This window comes from Pleurodeles waltl, chromosome 12, assembly GCF_031143425.1.
Source record: "Pleurodeles waltl isolate 20211129_DDA chromosome 12, aPleWal1.hap1.20221129, whole genome shotgun sequence".
Taxonomy (NCBI): Eukaryota; Metazoa; Chordata; class Amphibia; order Caudata; family Salamandridae; genus Pleurodeles; species Pleurodeles waltl.
The window spans coordinates 337215264-337239201 of NC_090451.1; the positions used below are offsets into that span (position 1 = coordinate 337215264).

The window sequence follows — 23938 nt, forward strand, 5'->3', positions numbered from 1 at the left end:
CCCAGATTCTTCTGGACAGCTATCTGGAACCATAAGACACAGTCAGGTCAAAAGATGGTCCATTTATTTTTAAAATTCACCTCAGTCGTATTTTGTACCCTGCAAGGTACAGCACTATCACCACGGCCCAAAACAATTTCACCAACTCGTTGAAAGTTTCACATCATCTATCCCAGGGTCATCATCCGATACAGAAAAACTGAGTTATCCCTGAATGGTGAGAAAACCAAAATCATTCTACTGGGCATGGTCTTGCTAACTCACCTGCCTTTGTCCTGTCCTAATTCCCTGGGCTCTGCCACTTAAACAGAAGTGAAATCTTACACCTTGGGCATGATGTTTGGCAGCAATCTCTCTTCATCTAAAATAAACTTGGTCTCTAAATCTACCTTCTCCCACGTGCATCTGCTAAGGTGTGCTTCCATGTCACCCAGAACATTGCCATAACTGACACAATGGTGATCTCCTGTATTGATTATTGAAGCAGATTTTACATAGGTTCCCTAGCTCACCAATCTATAAACTGCAGCAGGTCTTGAACCACACTGCCCGTCTTCTCTTCAGTCCGAATTGCTTTGATCACAACAGTGCTGAGATTCCTTTATTGGAGCACAGTGAAGGAAAGATCACATTTGAAATCCCGTTACCTCATCTACATAGGGATGCATGGTCGGTCAGCGTTAGCCATGTTGTTCATCCCTTACCTTATGTGTAGAAGGCTACTGTCCACTTCTCACAACTTATTGGCCCATTTGGCCACACTGCTGTCAGAAACCCTTCAGGTGCAAGGATCTTCTCAAAGGAACTCTCTACATTGCATCTAATATTCATGTCCAACTTCTTTAGCTTCAGAAGACTGCTAAAAACTCTCTTATTATGCAGTGGGTTGCATTTGCTATGCCTCTCTCGGACCTGCTCATCAGACCCCTAAAATAAGATGATGCCAACCACTTGGGTCAAGTTCTTTTCTATTATCTCTTTCCAAGACTTTACTATCAGCAATGAGTTTACAGGGTTACTGGGGGTTCTTGTTAGCTATTATGTTTGTTAAAGTACCACCTGACCATTATATCTGATCCTAAAGTGCTCTGAGGGTACCTAGTTGGTGGCTAGTAGCACCCAAAGAATAACAGCTGCCACTAGGGGTCTACTCAGCCAGTTCAGGATCCAGGTTTTTCTTTGTTTTGTTTCTTTTGAGGGAGGGGACCATTTACTCTTTAGCAGGGCGGTGTAAGGATTCTTGATTAAATTTGGGTTGTCGAAAGGTCTAACAATTCGACTTAAGTTGTTTCTGTTCTATTGCTAGATATGTCAACCATCAAGTTGTGTATGACTTTGAAATTAATAACAATATTTTGATATAAAAAGAAAAAGGCAAAGAAAATAACAAATAAACTCTGCCATGCATATAGACTAAGTAGCTGTAAGAAGAAAACATGATCGAGCCCAGGCCTCCCACTGGCTAATATTCGTAATTCACAAGAATGACCTCACATTTGCAATTGGGTATGACATCATCCCCACCAAATCACTGCATGTTTCAGGAATTGCAAAAAAAATAATCAGGGCAGCTTCAGGTACCTTTCTTGGCAGTGGGAAACCTTTTATTTAGCTACAAGTGACAGCGAGTGGATGGGTGCCACTTGGGAGCTATTCTCCATTCCCTGCTGCAAAACCTCACCCATGCAATGTCCTGTACAGGTGTCTATCACACTGACATTCATTGGCAGTTCTTCTAGCACTTCCTAGTCTGACTGTGTAGATGCTAAATTGCTAGCTATAAGAATGTTTGAATCGCATCTGTATAAAATCGATTAATAAAGAGTTGCCTATAAATAAGATAAGTAAACAATAAATAACCTTGCTAAGCCTTCCACTTCGTTGGAGGCAGTGAAGCAAGGTCCACAGTTTACTTTCAGCAGTCTCACCTGAACAGAGTTTAACCGGCAGTATCCGTTCAAGGGGAATCGGATTACGTGGGTCGGATCTTGGTTCCAGCCTGCGTTGACTGAGTTGCACATCACGTCCCCTGTCTCTGGGAAAATTTCTTCTATCAACGCCTTCTCCCCGCTCAGTGCAATCCGCTCCCCAAGGTCAGGACTCACTCTCACCACGAGGCAATCACATGGCTGAAAATGTTTTCTTTGTTCTTTGTCCTGTTTCCAGCGCTCTAGCTCCTTGATCATGGGCTGCAGCTGGTAGTACCTTGCTTCTTCATATAAGAGATGGAATTCCTATTGGAAACATAACAGAAACAATGAATAGTCTATTCCAACGATTAGACATGCACATTCCTGATTACTGTCAAGAAGGGCTGCATAAAAACCAACAAATGTAGAACTTTGTACTGTCTCGGGCAGAAGGGTGCCTTTCCACTAGAGGTGAGCAGGACTGTCTTGTTTTATCTAGACCAGATTAGCAAATATACAGAGGTGTTCGTTATCTACTGGACCATATGTAGAGAGTTAGTCATAACTTATTAGTCAATTGATCACTTGATTCTATCCTTTATTATATGTTGCCATCAAAAGGCTAAAAAAAAAAACCTCTCAGGAAAGTCAAGGGCCATTTTACAAGTAGAAAAGCAGCTCCCACAGCATTTCTTAAGAATAATCTTATTGTGGGTAACTGCACAGCAACTGTCTGGATATCAATATACCTGTTTCAAAGACAACACTGTCTAGACTCTGACTCCAAAGTTGAAGGCCAAATGGTGCAAGCGTCTCTTGTGAACCTCTTTAGTTACCTGGCAACTATCATTTCATGGTTCACCCTTGTTTCATAACTTCACTGAACGGGATGAGCGTGATGCTCTTTTCCGTGTTCATAAACATTAGTGAACCCTTCATAAACAAGAAGGAAAACTAACATATCTGTAGTCTTAGTTCTCCATCGTGGCAGCCCTCACTAACTTCATGCACAACCTTGCTGTCTTTAGGAAACATATACTGGAAAGGGATGGCCAGCTGTAATACCATAATTCCAATTTCAAGCTGTACAGTGCAGTGCCTCTCAAGTGACAGAGACAGATATACGTAAATTAGGCTTGTTGATGTTTCTTCAGTAAGTAGTTATTAATCCAATTTAACGTCATGTTGAACAGCATATGGTCCTTGGTTTCCCCAACTCAAGAGTGTTGATGTCTGAATTTGGAATGAGGACTTGCGGTTTCCTTATTCAAGGACATGCAGATGGCAATACTGTTAGTTTATCAAAGGGGCACACTCCTAACTATGAGGCCAATTTAGAGTTTGGTGGAGAGGGTACTCCATCGCAACAGTGACGGACTACCCTCTCCACCAAACTGAATGTCCACCTGCCTCAAATAGAGATTGGCAAACCTCCATTATGTCCATGGCAGAGACTATTCCCTCTCCCCTATTGACATAAACCTCCAATGGCCCAACAGAGTAAGAGGCAGCAGAGGTTCGGCCATGTGGCTGCCCAACTGATTTAGAGTGGGCAAACACAGCCAGTTTTCACTGTCCCTCACTGCCAGGTAAAACTGCAAAATACCCCACTTCCCATTGGAGAAAACTCTATCCATCAAACTATCAAAGCGTTAAAGGGAACTTTCACAGGGCCGGCGGCCATCTCAGAATCTGACAGATGGGGACTCCGTCAGGGTACTTTACTCGTCACCCTCAAGGAGTACACACCCTTCTGCCAAACTCTAAATCTTGCTATCTATTCCTATTGTTAGATAACACATTCTTTTGATGAACAAAGGGCTACCTCTATTGCTCAAGCTAGTCACATAAGGAGCTCAAGATTTGTTTACCCTATGCTGCTCCATAGAACTGTCACGTTTTCTTTTATTTCCCACCTGGTTCACAAGACCAATGGAATTGTGTCCTTGCAACATTCTGTGTATATGCTACACTTAGGTTATTTTTTTCGGTCTATTTTAATGTGACACATAAAACCTAGGGCTTTATGCTGCGTAGCAGTTTCAGGGAGGAGGACATGGCCTATCGTCTGCTATTGTGTCCAGACCCTATTCCACTGTAACCAGCTGCTGCATGTAATTGGACTGTGCAGAAGATGTTTCAGTGAAAATGTAAATGTTTGCTTGCGTTCGTAGTAGTCTTTGAAAGGAATGATTTTTCAGCCTCTCTCCCATTACACTTTTGAACTGTATGCTGGGCCAGCTCTGAGTTACTCTGCTCCTTCATGCCTATCAAAATGCTGTAGGCCACAAAAGAACAGAACAATTTGTGAGGTGAACAGAGCAATTGGATGGCCGTAGGCAGCCCAGCTCTTGTATATGGCTGATTCCTGTTTGAGGTGGCACGGTGGGCAAAAACACAGTAGACTGAACTGCGGACCAAAGTAATGACCAGAAGTCGAGATTAATTCAAGAAATCCTTCCATCATTTTTTGTCTTCTTTAATGTGATACCCCAAGTGTGGTGGGTATGCCCAGATGTGGCCATGTGCTCACTGTACTGTAGACAGGGCTACTTGAATTATGTGGCAGTGTAGCACCAAATTAGTATTATAGTATTGCTTTATTATTTAGTAATTAGTACACATGGTAACACTGTCTGGGCAAAGATTTCACCACAGTAGTACCAGTTTAACAACCAAATACAAAATTAAGCAATTGAAAGAGGACCAGTTATCTTTTTGAAGGGTTTTACACTGTGCACAAACACGCTGCAGCGTTTTAAGTATTTTTTTTATCTGTTTGAGCTAGAAACTATTTTTATGCTGCGGATGATGGATTATATGGAAAATTAGGGACATCCATAACCATGTGAGAAAAGCTTCAGCCTGCAGAATCGCTTAATTCCAGGGATCCTGACTATAGGACTCAAACTGCACCTTACTGATGAGGCCCACATAGGCTGAAACCAGTCTCGGGTTGCTTGTGTTCGCATTCTGAGGGGATCTGTCTTAGCTGTTTGGAAAGGACCTAGACGGACTTCCATATGGCCTGGTTCTGTCTGAAGTGGGATGGCGGGTAAAAAAAAAAAAAGGATTCATTCAAGAAATCCACCCATCATTTGTTTTCCTCACTGCTACTCCATGGCCTGCATCAGCTGGTAGATCATGGAGGAGAGGGGCACTGGCCCCTCCTCTCTTTGTTTTTTTTTTAAACTCCATCTGTCCTTGGGCAGGTCGGGGGACTGAGGGAGAATAACACCCTCCAACCTTGGGCAAGGCAGGGACTATAGATTTAATTAAATCTCTTGCCATTTAGCAATGAGGCCCAATACATATACTCGTATGCCCATGGGTAAGTTGTGGAGAGCAATGCAGAAATTACCCCAGCTGTTGGACAAGATGGGGGAAGTAACATCGACCTTTGGAAATGGAGAGTGTTAAAGGCCCTATTGTTCCCGCCAATGTCAAAGTTGGAGGGTATATAAGATTATCCACTCCATCAACACTGCCAAGACAGGGGTTATTAAATATCCCCACCCTCCCACATTGCATTTTTTTCAATTAACACCAATGTTTGTGCACAATTGAGGATTGTTGCCAAGATATTATATACAGAAATATTGTCAAACATAAATACCATGGAGCATATTCACAAGAAACTTGTGCATGAGTGCTGATGCACCAGTTTTCTTGCGTCACCCCTGCACCACCTAACAACACCATGGGTGCGCCATATTTACAATATGGTGCACTGTGGCGCTTGTTAGGCCAACAGCGTCAGAATGTTTTACACTATTGTGGCACTTTGCTGCACTAGCGTAAAAGAAAATGCCGTTAGTGCAGCAAAGTGCAAGGAGGCCCATATGTTTCTATGGGTGCCTCATTTTAATGCCTGCTTTGAGCAGGCGTTAAAAATTGCCCCTTTTTTGCAGGCCTCCAAGCCGGATATTGGCATTTTGTGGCACAAGGATGTGTAAAGTGGCTCAATGGGAGCACTGCGCCACTTTGTAAATATTGCGAGGCAAATAAGCCTTCGTAATCCCACATTAACATAAAAAGAATGACGCTAATATGATGCAGGAAGGTGCCTGGGGCTTGTACATATTCCCCCATAACGTTTTTTATTTCATTTTTTTGCAATTCAAACTGTAACAATACAGTGCAAGGCATATGATATCCCCCATACATTTCCTTCCATGGAGAAATAATTAAGCAGTTACAGGTGTGGAATACAATAGGTGCATCAGGATTGGCAAAATATTATGCCGTACAATGCGATAACACAGTGAAGTAACCAAGTCATATACTCAATCAATTTGCAAAGGTTCTGAGATAAGCTTAGCTGGTTATCTTGACAATCTCAGAACACAGGACTACCAAACGTCAGTCATCTGCATGAGTGCAGACATCAGTGTCCGAGACATCATCATTTGTAAACCGCTCCAGAAGCTGATTCCATGCCATCCAGTCTGCCCTGCCCCGTCATCTGTACGAGCCGAATTCATACGAGGTTCCTCTGTCACTCCCCACTCCAGAAGATCCCAAAGCCAGTGATCAACCAGAGGCCTCCTGGAGCTCATCCATCCTATGGCCATCCTGCGTTTAGCCAGTTTGAGGATCAGTTGCACATGTTTGTGTGGAATCTTCCACCCTCTGGGCTTAGTTACCGCTTCCAGTAAGCAGGCCAGTGGGGTCACGGCAATCTCTAGTCCAGTAGCCTTCACAATTCTGGGAACCACTTCCCTCCAATAATGCTGCACTCCCTCACATGACCATGCAAGGTGAAGGAAGAAAGCATCTTCCTCGCCACAGCATTTGCACCCAGCACCTTTAGTGGAATCTATCTTGTTCTGGTTGCGTGGTATCACATATGTACGATGCACAAAATTAAAATGTAAGAGCTTGAATCTGTTATTGCATGCGACAGTACGTACTAATGATAATGCCTTAGCCCAGTCAGTGTCCAATATTGAGCCCCCCCAGTCCTGCTCCCAGGCTTGATGTGCCGAACAGGGATTTTTTATCATGTCCCCCCCAAAGCACCTTACGGAAAAGGGTAATCAAATGCCTCCCCTCTCCCCAGTGAATCAGTCCTCCCAGTACCTCTGATGCTTGCAGGGCTTCTGGGAAATCACACCACACCTCCCGCACCACATTATCCAGTTTAGCATACTGCAGAAAATTACCCAGACCCAGTTCAAACGTTTCCTGTGCCTCCTGGAATGAATGAAAGAGCTACCCAGGAGTACGGGTTCCCTGCCACCATACAGCACCCACTTTCCATTGCTCTATAGACATGTGATCCTCTATTGCTCTGAATGGGACTAGGTCCCATAATTGCAGCTCCCTGTGAAACGGGCGCGACAGGGCACTCTCTTGACTACCTGCTCCCATACTATTGCAGTGATACAAACCAGATACGGGACCGGCTGGTCTGAGCGACTACCCCTCAAGAGGTTCATGGCTAGTGTGTCAACCCACAGACCTCTAGGTCCCACCGAACTTTGGACAAAGCCACCCTACTGCGACACTTAGCCCAAACTATGGAAATCAACAAGCTACCCAGTCCAGCGAAAAACCGAGAAGTCAGTGGAAACAACGAGTTCTGGACCAGATATAGTCAGCGTGGGAAGAATACCATCTTGGCAACTGCTGCTCTACCCATTACCGACAGTGGAAAGCTATTCCAAAACAGGACCAAGCATTCCAGACCTGCCATCATCCTCTCCACATTAAGGCGCCTATGTGCTACTTCAGTGTGAGTACCCCAAATACATAAATATCGAAAGCCCTCCAGCTCCCTACCGAGGTCCACCGCCAGCAACTCATCCGGGAATCTGCCAAATAATGCACCTAGAGGAAATATAAGTGATTTATATGCATTCACTGTATGGCAAGGAACATTCCCGAACTCCGCCAGGAATCATAGCAATATGGAATCTGACTCGCCCAGTTTTCTGAGGTATACCAACACGTTGTCAGCATACAGCAAGATTACATGGATGGAGTCTCCCACCCAAATTCCCCAGTCATTCATTTCCCCACAAAGCAGCAGAGCCACGAGCTCTATTGCCAAGGCGAAAAGTGGTGACAGAGGGCACCCCTGCTTAAACATGGTTAACAAAATATCATCCCTTTGGGTGTTGATTTTCTAATATTAACTGCAATGGTGTCATATTTTTGTAAATAATATTTAGAATACAATATTTATGTCAGATGATATTCTGACAATGATCTTCTGGTATCACACCAGCATTTGCTTTGGAATAAAAACAAAATATGAATCCACTTGGGCAAGGTGAAGAAGGGTTAAAGGCTGGTATGGCTCCCCAACCCTTCATTGATGAAGTCAGCATGTTTTAAACAAAACTGTTCTTTTGTTCAAAAGGTTTTATTTTCATGCCAGGTTCACAATTTTATTGAACACATCCACCTCTTGCCTTTTTTTAGAGCTTTAGTGATGTTTCTAGTGAGACAAAATCTCCCCCCTACTTGCCCTTACAAAACCCATTTGAGTAAGGTGGTGGGGGCACACAACCTTCAGACATCAGAAGCCCACAACATCAGGCGTCCAAGTAGCTGGCATCAAAACCACATAATCTCCATTAGGCATTCACACACCTTTCCAGCTCCAAGAAAACCTCACTGCAAGAAACAGACACTGTTTGGTAGGTGCAGGTACACGCAGGGCTGTACGATATGGCAAAAGAGCACAGTCAAATGCCCCAGCAAATCAGGAAATAGGTTCAGAGGTCAACTCCGATCACCAGAAATTACTGCAGTTGCTGGGTCCAGCGAGGCTGTGCAGAGGGAGTTTTGGTGGGGTATGGTCAAACATCAAAAGATTTTGGAGGCTCCACCACTTGCTATATATTCACCCAGTTATCATCACACAACTATCAAGCTAGGAATAAATCATCCACCTTTAACATATCCTCAACCTAAAAAAACCAACAACAATGTAATTCCATAAAATGTAAAGTTTAACTGCTGACAGTGGCTATGCCACAAAAAACAAAAAGAAAGAAAATTCAAAAGTGAAGGTTCACTCTCACTCTAATCTTTTACCACCATCATAATCACTTAACCCTCTCTTAGGCCACACTTCCAATAAAATACATGTTTACAAAACTACAGTTTCAGCACATCATCCTCATCGTCTGTGCATGTCTTGGAAGAACTCCTTCACGGGACTTATAAACATGGTAGCCAGTAGGTAGCAGGACTGAAAGGCATAAATACACCTCTCGGCTAATCCAAGAGGCAAATTAAACTTTCTGATAGCAGTGGCTGAAGGGGACAGCTTTGGAGGCCCGGCAAATCCACACAGCAATAAGAGTTAAAGCCCCTGCAAATATATGGTATGCACATCCTAATCTCTGCTTGCGCGCAATCCTAGTTTGTAATCTGCACTTTTTAAAAATAAATCTGGTGAGTATTTTAGAACTTCAAGGGACTGTAAAACTTTGTGAAGCGTGTTGTAAGGCAGTATTCATAAAACAAAATAAGTGTTAGTATCAACACAACCAGAAATATGTTTTCACATTTTTCTAATCTCTAATGCATTGCACCAATATGCTATTTGTCCCACTGTTTAGTCGCCTTTCGTTGTATTCAGAGCAAGTTTGCAGTGGCTTACAAAAATACACAGTGCAGACTTACTAACTTTTTCTGTGGGTTTGTGTCACAAACGTGTCAGAAACAGATGGAGAATGTTTGTTTTGGAATTACAAAACGAAATGTACTGAAAAAGTGCCTAAAAGTAACACTAAACCGGGCTTAGCTCCACTTTGCATCAAGCAGAAATGTGTGGCACATGGGCGTTCTCCATGCAACAACCTATAGAGTCTGATGTAAAATCGTTTCTACTAACAGTGGTAGACAGGGCTTTGAGGCAAAAAATCATGCCTCTTTGAGAAGGTGTTAAAAAGGAAAAAAGTTTGTATTTATCCCAAATTGTCTGGCTTGCGTCTGTGCTGCACTGTACAGCACACTTTTACAGTGGAAAACGTTTTAAATTGTATCTAGGAATATCACTTTGCACTGGAAAGGTATCCTCCCAGTACAAAACCTATGCTAGGCATGGCACACACACCTTTACACCATGATGCAAAGGTTTGTGCTTGGTTCTAGGCAGCCTGATTGTACACCAGTGCTCGGGAGAGAACAGGCCAGTATCCCATGTTAGTAGATATGGCACTCCCTTGCTCTCTTCCACTCACACAAAGCAGCACAGCAGCTTTAGTTGCTAAGATTACATTGCACGAGTCTTTAGTAAATCTACCCCACAGAGTTGAGGTTTGCCACATTGGATTACAATTACCCATTCTTCCCGGGTGGGTCAGGGACCCTGATGGTGTGAAACATTCTAAACTTTCCCCTTCAAGGTTCGGTGACCTGCAGATGGGGTACCAGATACATCCCATTGATGAATGTGTGACTACAGGGGAGTGTCTCTCTGATCTGACCAGTAGAAATCTGACCCACCCTAAAGTTAGGTAGGCTATATGAAAGAAAAGAGAAAAAGAAAGGTATGACAGCATTAGTCCTCACGATTTCTTTTTTTCCCTCGATATCTTTATTGAGTTTTTTTTAGAGAATGCAGATAAAAATAAACGCTCCACGAGATCAACGGGAATGACAGTGCCTGCATCAGTACAGTTGGAACAGATGTCATCTGTACAAAATTGGAGAAGTGAGTTTGATGGCAAAGCATCATTATGAATATGGGGTACCAAATATGAAAAAAGAAAAAAAAATAACACATAAGTCCTACTGCAAAACATTTGTCTTAGTGTCTTTGCTATGTGAATGGTTATGTGCCCACCCCCATCAGAACAGACACGGTCCCCCCCACCAGTACAGGAATGTACTAATATGCACTGTGGTGGTGACTACTAGACTGAGTTAGAGTCTCGCTGAACAACGTGCAAAAGGTTGTCCCAATCAGTGTTATGGGACGTTGACGAAGGCTTTGCAACTCCTCTCTGTGTAATGCCCAGATTCCGCCACGGCTTACTGCAGCATTGCCGCCTACCATGGCGGTGACCCAGGGAGCATCACACTCTTCCACTGCATTGTGATTGTGCATTTGGCTAACAGGAGCACCAGATCAATGAAGCATGACACTGCTCCCCGCATCCTTCAACAGCCATGGAGACCAAGGAGGCATAACTCAAGCCTGAGTGAAATATGGGTCTATGAAGTGTTTCGCAAACTTCATCCCAGAAGTGATGCACTACAGAGCTCTCCCATAGCATGTGGAATATATCTGCGCTGACCTGTCCACATCGAAGAAAATCCAGGGAAGAAGTTGGGTAGATACAATGTAGCTTGGCTGGGGTCAAATAAGCACGATGCAAGATACTGAACTGGATTTACTGGAAGCAAGCATTTCGGGAGACCTTGAGCGGGCACTGAATTATCTGCAGCCAGTCTTTGGAGATAATGGATGTCGTAAATCCTGGTCCCACCGGTCCTTCAGGCAGCTGAATAAACCCACCCCCGTATCTGGAATGGGCCTTACAACCAATGTGACAAGATGGCACCCCTGCCCCAGTGTAAACAGTGCTTCAGTCCAAGAGCGTACTTTCGGCTCAGTGGCTCCTGTGCCCCAGTCACATTCAACTGCTTCAACCAGCTGTGGATCTAGTAAAAAATGACTTGCTGGGAGGGTGGTCCACTCTGAGAGTATTTCGAATGGGACCAAAGCATGCTCCTGATACAGGACACCCAAAGAGCCCACCCCCCAGGGATTCCAAAACTGCCAGGCCCTTCCTCCCGCCGCTGTGCAAAAATCACAGCAAGCACTCAGTGGAATGCTTGGTGCGTATGGCAGGGTGCCTGGAGTATATCGGAAGGTTCTACTGAACAGCCATAGGCTATGGGGAGAAGACTTCTGGAATGAGAGGGCAATGATGAATGGCCTGATGATACTTAATAACTACATGGAACAAATGTGTAGATAGGCAGGGATTATAAGAGCTCTGATGAAGCCCAGAGACCTATATGGGCTGTCTAAACAGACAAAACATGTTGGTGTAAGTTGTTGGCTGGATGAGTTATGGTACCTCATCTGATACTCAAGCTATATGGCATTTTAGTCATATCCAAGGTGCCTAGTAGAAAAGGATATTCCTTGGGGTATATTTCAAAATGTTTTAACACTTATCTGGATCCATGTTATAATCCAGCATTTGCTGATCTTCGAACTCCCGGCATTGGTTCAGTCCACTGGTGTGGTATTTACCTGCCAAGGTGTGGGAAATCGCCTAGGATAAAGCATTCCACAATATGTTGTGGGTGTGAATATTTCTTTAAAAGCTTTCATGATTCCTGTATGGTAACCCAAGAACCATTTCTTGATCTGTGTATTTTCAGTGTGCTATTATTATGACAGGGAGGATATACCTTGGTGGAATTTCTCTCTCATTGTATATTTATACTGTAGTTTATTATCCACGGATCCCTTATCAATGCAATCTTTCTTCCTAACATCATCAAGCAGCTAAATGGATCCCTTTTCCAACCAACATTGTTCAACCTTTTAAAACATGTAGTAGTACCTGCCTGCTACAGATTCCTGCTGCCGAGCCTAATGACCTCATCAACTGTTGCCTAATCTATAATGTGCCACGCAAGACAAGCTATTTGAAATTACATAAGTGACTGCTGGAGTATGCAGATTCCAATACCTTGATCCTCAAACATTAGTAACAAAAAAGAGAACATCTTGATCTACCCTATAACATACTGTTATTTCCCCCGGCCAGTTCTGTAAAGAGAACCCACACAAATGCTGCATTAGCTTTTAAGAATGAAAGCTTGAAGATCTTATTTTTGAATGAGTATTGCTATTAGGGAGGACCATGTCTTGCACTTCAGTTTTATGTACTGAAATTGAGATACAGTTTAAAGTATGAATAACATGCTGGCCAACTATAATTCGTCTTTCAGATCTGCATCAAGTAAACATGATCCATACAATCAACCATCCGTAAGGACAGTTTCATCACCTTCGACACGTTGCAGATGATATTAACTTGCCTCTGATTGCATAGAGCTTGTGGCTTGTTGGATGAACAGATACTGCTGAAATGGCAAGAAAAATGGATGAGACTGTCTTGAACTCCTCTAGAAGGGTTTCAACTTAACTTTCATACCATAGTTAACATATTTTTGTAAGTACATTTCAATTCATCAAAAATAAAAGGGTTATGTGTGATGTTTCATCAGAATCCTCGTTGTCTCTAATATAGTCAATGAACCAATGTCATAAAATGTATACAGGTAGATTCTACAGACTTCTGGATAAAATAAAGCTTCCTCTGGTTGACATGTGTCTAATCAACGCTAACTGATGATCAGTCTTTGTGGATTCATTTAACACTTTTGTGGCTCAACGGGTTAAGCCCCAAATAATGTGAAATAAAATATTTTTCTAGAGAGTGCAGAAGTGTTGACTGGTTACAGTGAGCGAAAAAATATGTTTGCTGTTCTGCTCAGTTTACCCCTCTTCTTCAGGCTGTAGCAGTTACATGAATGGTGTTCATCAACTGAGCTCCCTAGAATTGAACAACTTCACAATGCCACAAAGCAAAATGTTGTATTTTAACAGATGAAATTGTTAAGAATGCCACAGTATCTTGGATCAAGGTTGAGGAATCCCAAGACTACGCTTGTAAAGTAAATAAATATTATTTCCCTGACTAAAAAAAACACTAAGAGGTAAGGATAGAACCAGCTGCGCTTTTTTCCATGGTTCCCTGGGTGCAGCAAATACTCAAAGTCGGAATAAGGAGAGCTGGGACATCTGATCTGATTTAGGAGTTGCCCTCTGAAGGGTAATTTACACCCCAATGTAAATTACAGGCCCCAAAACACCCCAGTGCAAATTAAATGCACTAGATTAAGCCTTGCATGTAAAATGTGCTTAAGCAGTTCTTGCACTATTTTTGCATACATTATGTTCATATGTTGCATGGAAATTTCTACGAACTTAAGGTTGCTAGGACCTGCCTGGGCAAAATCGTAGAAAGGCAACTGTAGCTAAACAACTTCTCTGTGCTAGTGTTAAAAAGGGGACAAATCCCATTTGTGTTACTTTTCATGCTACTACATAGGTCTGCAAGAAACCGGTAACATCTGCACATCAATGCACAATAGTACCTCGGAGAGGTCTACCAGGGGATTTGTCAAGTTGATGTTCTGAGCGTGGGAGGACATTGCGTGGAGCGCTAGCATGTGAAGGCAGAATAAGACATTCTGACCTGAAAGCAAAAGCACATGGACGTCATTTTGGGGTCGACAGGGGTCGCGGTTGCAACCTCTTGCTTGCTCTTTGCGACCCCTGGCCTCAAAGGTGGCAAATCCAATGCCAGGAACACAGTGGCAGCTCGTCCTTATGGACGTCAGCTGGGGCTCCATTCTCATTTTCTTTAAATTATTTTATTACAGTTGTAGTGAATAATAGCATAATATTCACTATTAGTGTAATACAAATAGGGCACAATTAGACTGAATATACATTTCCATGGCAGCTGAGGTAAATGAAAATGATTTTAAATGTATGTTGTGAGCGTGCTTGTGGGTGAAAGTGTGTTTTTATGGGATAGTGTATGTAAGTGCGTGTGTGTGTGTGTGAGTTACAGTGGAGGTCAAAAGGCTTGTGATGTCACTTCCGCCACTCCTGGCATTTTGGTGAAGTGATGTCCATGCAAGAGCATCCTGTTGTCCGGGGTATAGTGACTTCCCCGCTAGAGGCTGTTAATAGCCCCAATGGGTAGAAGTCATGCCAAGGGCGGCTAGAGTCAGGATTTCACAAACTGCAGCTGCTCAGTTTGCACACTGTATATAGTGCGGACAATGCTGCTTCAGGCGGCTTGTAGTCTACAGGCCTGTGACGCTGACCACTTGTCTGCCTGTAGGACTGCAACCCCCAGAAGTTCCACAGCAGTTTACCTGGGGGTGCTACACAGGGTGAAATGCAGCCCTAGCCTCCGGGAAGAAAGGGCAAGCACGGTGTGCATGGGGAGGCAGCTTTTTAGGGCACCAGCCATGGGTTTGATGTACGTCTTCAGGTATGATTGCAATATACCATTTATGGATGCATTGTTAGCATGACTAAATTGACACATAATGCTTTGAAAGTCTGTTCCTTCAAACATGACCGTGATTTGCACAAAAGTCAATGTGTGTCATTCACTAGTCTTTGCACTTCGAGTCAAATACAGAGCAAGCGCCAGTGGCGTAACACAAAATGGAGGGGCCCCTTGCAGAATGTGATAAGGGGTCCCCCGAGTTCACCATATCTCGGGGATAATCATTGGCTTTGGGCTGAATGGGGCCCCCACTGGGGCCCCCACTGAAGGGTGGGGGCCCCCTGCGCTTGAGCCCATGGCAAGCGCATTTAAATAAGTCTAGCAGACTGCAGCCAGACAAACGTCATCACATTACCAGCCTGCAACCTGAGAAAACCCTTCAGGCCTCCTGCCATGAACTTAAAATTCATTGTCAGTACATTTTACTGCATCTGGTGGGGCGTGGGCCACTGTTTCCTTAGAAATTATGCTAGGTCAAGCAAGGTCACTTAGGTTAACATATAAAAGGAATTCTTACCTTTCATTTTGTTCCCTCAAGAATACAGCTTCATGTGTGTTTTACACCATATTGCTTCTTGAAATGCTTGAAAATCTGGTGATTTGCCCAACATGCTTCTAAAAAACATTTCTATTTTTCTGACAAGTAGGTAAAGATAAGAGTTGTATTATTTGCCAGTCACTTATTTACCACATTTCAGTAATGTTTATAGTTTAACACGTGGGATTTCATTAAAAGACAATGTGTTCCGCATAAAATAAAATAAATGTCTGTTTTCAAACTTAATACGTGTCCAATGACACCTGAATAAAATTCAACTAATAGGGGCCACTTTTATTAGCTTGAAAAGACTGAGCTAATACCTGCAAGGATCAACCCCATTTTTTTCTAATGTGAAAAACGTTTAAAACTCGGGGGAGGTGAGTCTTTAGTAAGTAAACCCGGTTTGATTGAATTATTTGCTTAGTGCACCTCAGGACAAAACGTAGCAAATTTGTTGAAAGCTGTAAAATGCGCTACTTGGCTCTATCTTTAAAAAAATGATTGGAGGGAAGAATCGCGAATTTTTCTTAAAATAATGCTGGCCTGCTCTGAGCCATTCACAATGTGGTAAAAAGAGGAGAGTATTTTTCCTGACTTCTCCCCTGCTTGTTCCCGTGTAGGCATTACCTTGTAGACAGCCCACACTGAGAGCAATTACTGAAACCAAAAGGTGACTATGATTTGACAGCATTACCTAATAGCATTAATCAGCATGGCCAAGATTTTGCCCCATTGCTTCTGCCCTTTGACGCCACAGTGCCCGGCTGTGCTGTAGCTTCCATGTTGGATGTACTACAGTAACTAGGGCGAAACCGGCCTTGGGCTGCTGTGTGCTAGTTCAGGGATGACCTGGTCTGTTCCTATTGGAGCGCAGTCAAAAGTCATTTGCATATGGCTAGGTCAATACTGGGGTGACATGGTATGCAAAATAACTATGGACTGGGATGTGGCCTGAGTAATTACCATTGGCTGAGATTAATTCAACCATTCCATCCATTACTTTTTTTGTAATACTTTATCATTTTGGATAATGGGGCAGAAGTACCAGAGAAGGGGCGTCTTTATAACTTCCACCAGCCATCGGGGTGTCAGGCCCCTGTGGGGGTTAGTGTGGACAGTCTCCGGCGCTTTCAACAAACTAACATACAAGCCGCTTTGTGAATATCTAAACTCTTGGGAAACCGAGCCCTCCCCTCCTCACTGACGCAACAACGGCAGGCAAATGTTGGTCTCTAGGGCTCTTTTTAAGGCAGTCAGTCACAAGTCTAAGAACACATCTGCCCAGGATTAGATATTTCAGTGCCAATTTAAACAACATCAGATCTGAGGTGGAAAAACGTGTACGCGAAACCGTGCTTTAAATATTCACACTTACAAGCCTTGCAGTGCTAGCGACTCCACTTGGAAGAAGCACTTTGGTGCGCCTCAAGGCACTTAACCTGACTAAATGAGGAGGCACCAACTGATAAATATTCAATAACACTTTATAATGATTTGTTTGAGAGATGAAAATACCTCATGCAACTCTCTCAGGAAACAGTCTTGCTTTTTAACCTCAAATTCTCTTTTACCACTGCAAAACAGACATTTACTCCACTGGAATGCTGGAAGCATTGTTTAAACTTCATTTATGTCGATGTCTAACATTCGCTCCACATTTGCTTAATGTAAGGTATTTTTAGGATGTAGCTAAGACACGTGCTTTCTTCTATAGTGTAAAAACGATTAAAAAAAATAATTACAAAATAAAGACTAGATCCGAGCTCAACAGCCCCGCGGAAGCCACAACCACTCCAAAGTAACTGCCAGCAGCTGGACTCTGGATGTGCTGGCATGTGGTATCGGGATCAATGTACTATTTTCAATTCGATTAAAAACACTTCACTCAGATGACAGGCACTGTCTCTACCATTAAAATGTCACTAAAAACATCTTCTGCAAAGTTTTTCCGGTCACAGTCACTGGAGGCTGCAAACAAACTGTGCATTCATTCTGGAAAATATGTGACATATTAACTATGCTGAGTAAGCACAGCTAATGGTTCAATGTGCTGTTCTCCAACATCTCAGTGATGTATTCACATAATCGGAAGTCTCTGAAAGGCTTCTGAATTGTACTCGGTCTGCATAAGAGATGAAACAAAGTTTGTAAATGTAGGTTGCTTGCAGCAAGACGTCCATAAAACGTCCACACTTAAAATGAAGGAACATAACACATGTTGTGGCAGATGAGGGCCAAGGGGCAGATTCAAACTCGCCCAAAAATCATCCACCAAAAGTAACGCCTGCAATAATTCTCACGCCCTAAAGAATGCACCGGTGAATACATATGAAAGCACTTGCCAAATTCCTGGTAAACTTACAAGATGAAAACCACCAAACAGTTCATGTGCAATTGTAGATTATCCAGGAAATTGATCATGCAATCTTGCATCTGCTAACATGGCCAACTCCAGGGTAGAGCTCCATGTCACCAGCCAGTTGGTCAGCAGCATTTTTCAATCTGTGTGTCTCCTCCCTTCAGGAAAATGTGGTATTGCCACACATCCCTCAGGATCACCCAGCAGTCCTGTGATACCTTACACACGCTCTCAGGACATATTGTTTGGGGTCAAGGGCAACAAGTTTTCATGCAGCACAAACCCTTTGGCTGCCAGTTTACAGATAAGGGAACTGTCTTCAGTTGAGGTAATATGTGTGTCCATATATTAATGCTGTTCGAACTTGTATTTATGGTTCATTAATGAAAAGCCTTTATTATTAGGGTGAGTGCTGTAAATACACGTTTTAAGGTCACACTGCACTACTGACAGTGGTTCCAGTAAAACAAAAAAAAAAGCATTTGCAATGCAACGGGTCTCGCATTTCTCCGAGTTAGAGCGATTAGCAGTTGTAAACTCCCAACCGGACTTTTCTTGCCACATTAAATGGAAAAAAGAGCACAATGGCGCTGCTACAGTTCACTCGTAGTGAAACCTATCGGCAAAAGTGAAATTATCTACGTAACCGGCAAAAGTGCAATGAACTATGTAACAGGGTCGATGTCATGCAAAGTGCTCGACTTCTGCCAAGCGGGATCGCGCAGCGAAAAAAGATAAAAAAAGTAGTCCACAAACCGGACAGAAAGCAGCGAGCCTCGCATGTTTTCAGTACTTGGTTGGTGTGCTCGAGGAAGGCTAACCACCAAAAAAGGCATGAGGTATGCATGCCTTCCACTAATGAAAGCAAGCATTTTTTATTATGCAAGCCCACGAACCAATGAAAAACACTGACGTGACATGGACAGGGCTCCGAGCCCTTTTTCAACTACTAATGCGGCTCCAAAGCGATACGCATGCGCAAGCGCTGCGAAGCAGGCTTGACCCTAAAAAGTGTACACACATTTGAAAAGTTTAACAATATGAGGCTACGTATAATGCTGCCAGAATGCTCTCTGATTAGGTGCAAATGTTTGCAGAAGCTTGTAAGCAACAGTGATGATTCTTTGCTATCAAAATAAAATGTTCGGAAAAAAAATGGAAGTAGAAAAAAAAAAGTTTAGCTACTATGAAATCTTAGGTGCTATTACTTAAAAGCTTAATTTAGTAAAATGTATTGATGCATGTTAGTATTTCCAAAAAATATTCCTAATGGAAAATCAGTGTAAACATTTTCAACAAGATTATGGGAAGCATGAAAATAAACAAGTACTGGCAAAGCCAACTGATCCAACATTTTTTGTGAGTCTTTTGGTTTCGTCAGTGCTTGTCTTGTTTTGACATTAGTTTTGTAACACTTTATTGTTGTGGGAGCTGCCAGGCCCTCACCACTGTAACAAACACTGTAAAAAAGAAAACAAAATTTGTGGTCTCAAAAAGCACAAGTTACCATCAGTGGCGTAATAAGGGGCCCACAACCCCCCTCCAGGGTGCCCCCTCAGCACAGCACCTGCCCTGAGTGTGTCTGGAGAGGGCGGGCCCTCCATGTTGTTTGCAGGGGGGGGCCCTCCAGTTTTGTTACTCCACTGCTTGCCACAGTAGTTCCTGCACTGAACAAAATTACTTTGTGTGCCAACATCCTCCTTGTGGAAGAGCAGAATGCGATCACTCACAGTCAAGCCAGCTGATAGAGAGAGAAATAGAAGTTGAATTAAGACAAAATGTCTTTGTTAACGTCAGCCCTAATTAGGGACCTAGTTCCTAAAGAAAGTTACAAAAGTGCACCCAAGGTATATGTTTTTAAATTAGTGGCTTTTATGAATTCACAAGAACGTACAGAAGTAGACCAGGAAATAGTACTCCTAGAAAATATTTGTGAACTGTATTTTAGCACGAGCAAATATGCGTGTGTAGATTTGCTCATGTGAAAACCTATTGAGCATTTACAAGTTCACTTTCCCTCCAACCACTTTTTTCCCCAACACTGGGAGAACATCTACTTCTGCCATTGCCAGGAGTAAATTTCCAACCTTTCTTATGGGACAATATTAGAGAAGAGCTGGTGAAAATCCTTAAAACAGGCAAGTTAGTAGGTTGGCAGACTCAAAGGCATTGCAGCGCTGGTACTTTTGCTTACTGTTTCCTCCAGCCCCAGTATGTAGATATGTGGAAAGGTGGCAAAATAAGGAAATTGCTATTGTAGGGATTGAAATTGCAAGTATTAAAGCCCTACTACTTTTGTAACCCTTGCATGATCAGAGAGGCTACTATCAGAGCTCTTACATAATGAGATTGTTGCCATAATATGTCGCCGCACTACATGGCACCAAAGGGACAAGTAGATTTTTTTTACAGGACAAGTAGATTTAAGAAGCAACCTGTCCCATGGACAAGTAGACATTTTATTAAATTCCACACCCCTTACTGACCTTTGTGATTGTGTGTTCTTTTGTGTTGTCTGTTCAACAACTGAAGCCCACTTTCTTCAAAAATTGGGACATTTGATGTTATCACTCTGCACTAATGTAGGCACCAGCACAATGCATCCCTTGCCTAATTGAAAGAAATGATTCTTCTTTATGGTATTCACAGACCTACCTGTGAAGCGCCATCAAGCCATGCTGCAAGATAAAAAGTGACTAGCAATATTTGTTCTAAGCCCCCAGGTTTTGAAATACTCTTCATATGATTAAATGTTTATTGGCATTGTTTGGTATCTTTTAAAGTCTTTGAAGAATTAGCACTTTGCTTAAAGGATTTTTTGACATTGTGAGCAGTTTGCTTTCTGTTACTAGGCCACTGGCTTTTAGATCTGGGTTTGTCAAAGCTATTACCTATAATATACACAGAACTGACTTTGAGTCTGCCCCTTTTCACCCATTAGCCTTTTTGAACAGCCTTTTTAAACCACTGGCTTGAGACTTTATCAGTCATGTATTAGCTCAGAGAAGCATCCATCACCTAAAGCTATTGTCTATTTGGGTTTGTCCTCCCACCTCCAACCCAGTGCTTGCACTGAACTGCATAAGGAACTACTTTACAGCTGAAGCCTTCTCTGTGTGTCCCAACAGGCTCTATACATGGTGTCTCATTCTGATGAACAAACACTGCATGCTTAGTACAGGGATATCCAACCTTTTCTATAATAAGAGCTACTTATGTTCAATTAAAATCACCCTGAGCTACTAATACTATCAATATTGTAATAGTGACCACATTGCCTAAGATCACATTAGCGGCCACCATATGCAAGATTACTACCAGTAATCACCTTAGTATTGCAGGTAACGTAATTACGGTTTTGGCAATTTTGAATGCCTCATTATGGGTAATACATACCAGCCCTAGCTGCAATGCCCCTGGATCCAAGGTAATTATATTAGTAATAAGTATTGTCAATGCTAATTGATTTATCACACAAATAGCAGCTTCAAATATTTTAGTACACATATTGTATTTCAACCACACAAAAACGTCTAATTTAGTAGGCTAGGCTCCACACAGGGGAGAGCTACTTTATAGGTAAGTTGGAGAGCTACCAGTAGCTCATGAGCTACTCTTCAGAAAAGCTTACTTGAGTATAGTAAAAGTAGACCTCTTATTTTTGCCAATGCTTGGTTAATGGTTGAAGCAGTTGTCTTTGTGGTGTAGACTGGAGGTGGGTTATCAGTCACAATAATCAAATCAAATCACAGTGTTGTAAATGATTTGCCTTGGGAAATGTGGAATACAAAACTTTACTCTCCTAAATAACCAAGATTACAGTGACTATAAAAAGTTGTAAAAATGATGGGAACGTTTGGAAACAAAGTGATGGACCTCTTGGGCGCATGCTAACGTAAATCTGGTATTATGTAAACATGTCTACCTTAAAATTAAGAAACCCATCATGTGAACAACAAAAATGGCAAAGAAAATTATAACTGCGAAATTTGTGGTGGTGGGAAGGGATGGACTGGATATGATTTAAACAGGTATTTGGGAATGGTGTGAATAGCCGGTACCCCCTGAAAAGAAAGGAACAATGGTGACAAACATAGTAAAAAATTGTAGAAATTCTTTCTTGGTTATGGGGTCGAGGTAACAGGTTTCTTGGTAGCATGTTTCTTTGTGTTCATATCGATCCAGTCAAATAATCTTCTTTGTAATCTCGGATTTGTATTTTATCAGTTTCTACATGTTTTTTAAAACTCAGCCTCGAAGCACACAGTTCTGCATCATCATTATCAACAAAAAGTTTTAAAGCTGATTCCTGACTCCTTAATATGGACTATGAAAATGTACATCCTTTTCTGGTGCTGGATGCAGTTGTACAATTTCCATGTACTCTTATACTAGTCCTTTTTGTGCGGTTGGCCACAGCAATATGGTACAGATTGCATTACCAGCTATTTCCTTAACACAACACACCCAACACCCAAGGTTAAAATGTAGTTAAAGCCCCTCAAGGTTTGACCAATGTACAGACAGATGCACCATGTGCCACTGCCTTTGACCATGAGGTAAGGCATCCTGCACACCCCATAGCTTTAGGAATATGTGCACAATTTGCCCCACCCCACATACCCGCTTGCCAGTCACAACTATTTGAACATCTCTCTTATCCCTGGATCCTCTGCTCTGTGGAATGAGTCCCCAAAATGCAATTATCGTTAGAAGAAAATTTATTTTAGGTCAGCATGTTGCTATGACTGGGGTCCTATATTTAATGCCCTGTTCAGGCACATAACACATATATACAGGAATAAAGCTGAGTGCGACTCATTCACTTGTACACTTTATGAACAGTAGTGTAGCAAGGATAACATGGGTCCTAGTGAAAGCAAGGAAAATGCCACCTTTGACTGCTCTTGGGGGTAGTAACTTCGAGCAATTATCCGGGTTCACTGGACCCCTCAGGGCCCCAGTGCCACTACACCTGCTGCATCAATGGTAGCTACCCCCGTTTGAGTCAAAAACGAGTGTCTGATATTGACTGTGTAGTGAGAAAGCCCTACACCCGACATGCAATGCAGAAGAGCGAATGAGTCCAAAAATGAGGTTCCAAAATCATTAGTAGAGGTGATGTGGTCCAGAGTTCAGGAGCAAGAGGTGTGAAGATGTTGTACAAAGCCAGGCTGGCAAAAACAGTGGTGATGGATATGGAAAATTATGTAGAGGGAAAAGGGGAGGTTTGAAAATAAATGCTGTAAAACCGAAGTGGTGATGTAAACACTAACAGGAGAAAAAAATACAAGAGTGGGAGAAACAGAAGTAAAAATAAATACAAGCCTGGTAAGCAGTTTTGTGTCAGCTGTATTTGAATTTGTCGATGTAAAATCAGTCGGCGACATGCAAATGTCACTGTGCTTGACTTCAACACCTTATACTATGCTTTCTTATTTTTGTCATCGGCATTTCATTACACGCCATTTTCCACAACAAATAAAAAAAAAAAAATTCTACAGGTTTTACCACTGACATATTCAAGTAACCCAGATCTGTGACTGGGTGTGAGTGTTTGAAAAGTTTCAACACTCTGTTCATCATTTTATTTTGTGATATTGCCTTGTGCGCCCTAAGTGGCTAGGGTATGCCCAGACGTGGGTCCCTTGGTTGCTGCGCCACTGGATTCAAGCTAACCTGGCTGATGAAGGGTGATACCCTGAAACCGGTCCCAGAATGCTTGAATCCTGTCCAGGGAGGACCTGGCTTGGCCATTCGGGCTGGACTGATTTGCATATAGCTGGGTCCGAACTGGGGTGACGTGGCAAGCAAAATAACGATGGATTAAACCCAGATCTGTGACTGGGGGTGAGTGTTTGAAAAGTTTCAACACTCCGTCCATCGTTTTATTTAGTGATATTCAATAAACAGTGACACAAATCGGTTTATGTGACGAGACCAAAATTGATAACAAATTCACATTCAAACAACAAAAACTGGAAGGACTGGTGGCAAACTAATAATGAAGAAAAGAAATGGAGGCAGTGTCAGGATGGCTCAGTGAACT

The 23938-nt window shown here is 42.5% G+C and overlaps 1 protein-coding gene and 1 long non-coding RNA gene across 4 annotated transcripts in view; one reads left to right on the plus strand and one right to left on the minus strand.

Moving 5' to 3' along the window:
* The window catches only part of KCTD15 (potassium channel tetramerization domain containing 15), a 149003-nt gene that overhangs the window by 21258 nt on the left and 103807 nt on the right, over positions 1 to 23938 (minus strand). For both annotated transcript variants that reach the window (XM_069216489.1, XM_069216490.1), the window contains exon 4: positions 1929 to 2234. In XM_069216489.1, coding sequence (XP_069072590.1) covers positions 1929 to 2234 — 306 coding nt within the window. The remainder of the gene's footprint in view (positions 1 to 1928; positions 2235 to 23938) is intronic.
* The window catches only part of LOC138267498 (uncharacterized), a 135287-nt gene that overhangs the window by 12919 nt on the left and 98430 nt on the right, over positions 1 to 23938 (plus strand). Inside the window, exon 3 of one of the 2 annotated variants that reach the window (XR_011199815.1) lies at positions 12846 to 13095. The exons of the other annotated variant lie outside the window; for it this stretch is intronic. This is a non-coding gene — a long non-coding RNA (uncharacterized lncRNA). Of the gene's footprint in view, positions 1 to 12845; positions 13096 to 23938 lie in introns of those variants that run through there. 2 annotated transcript variants of the gene reach the window in all.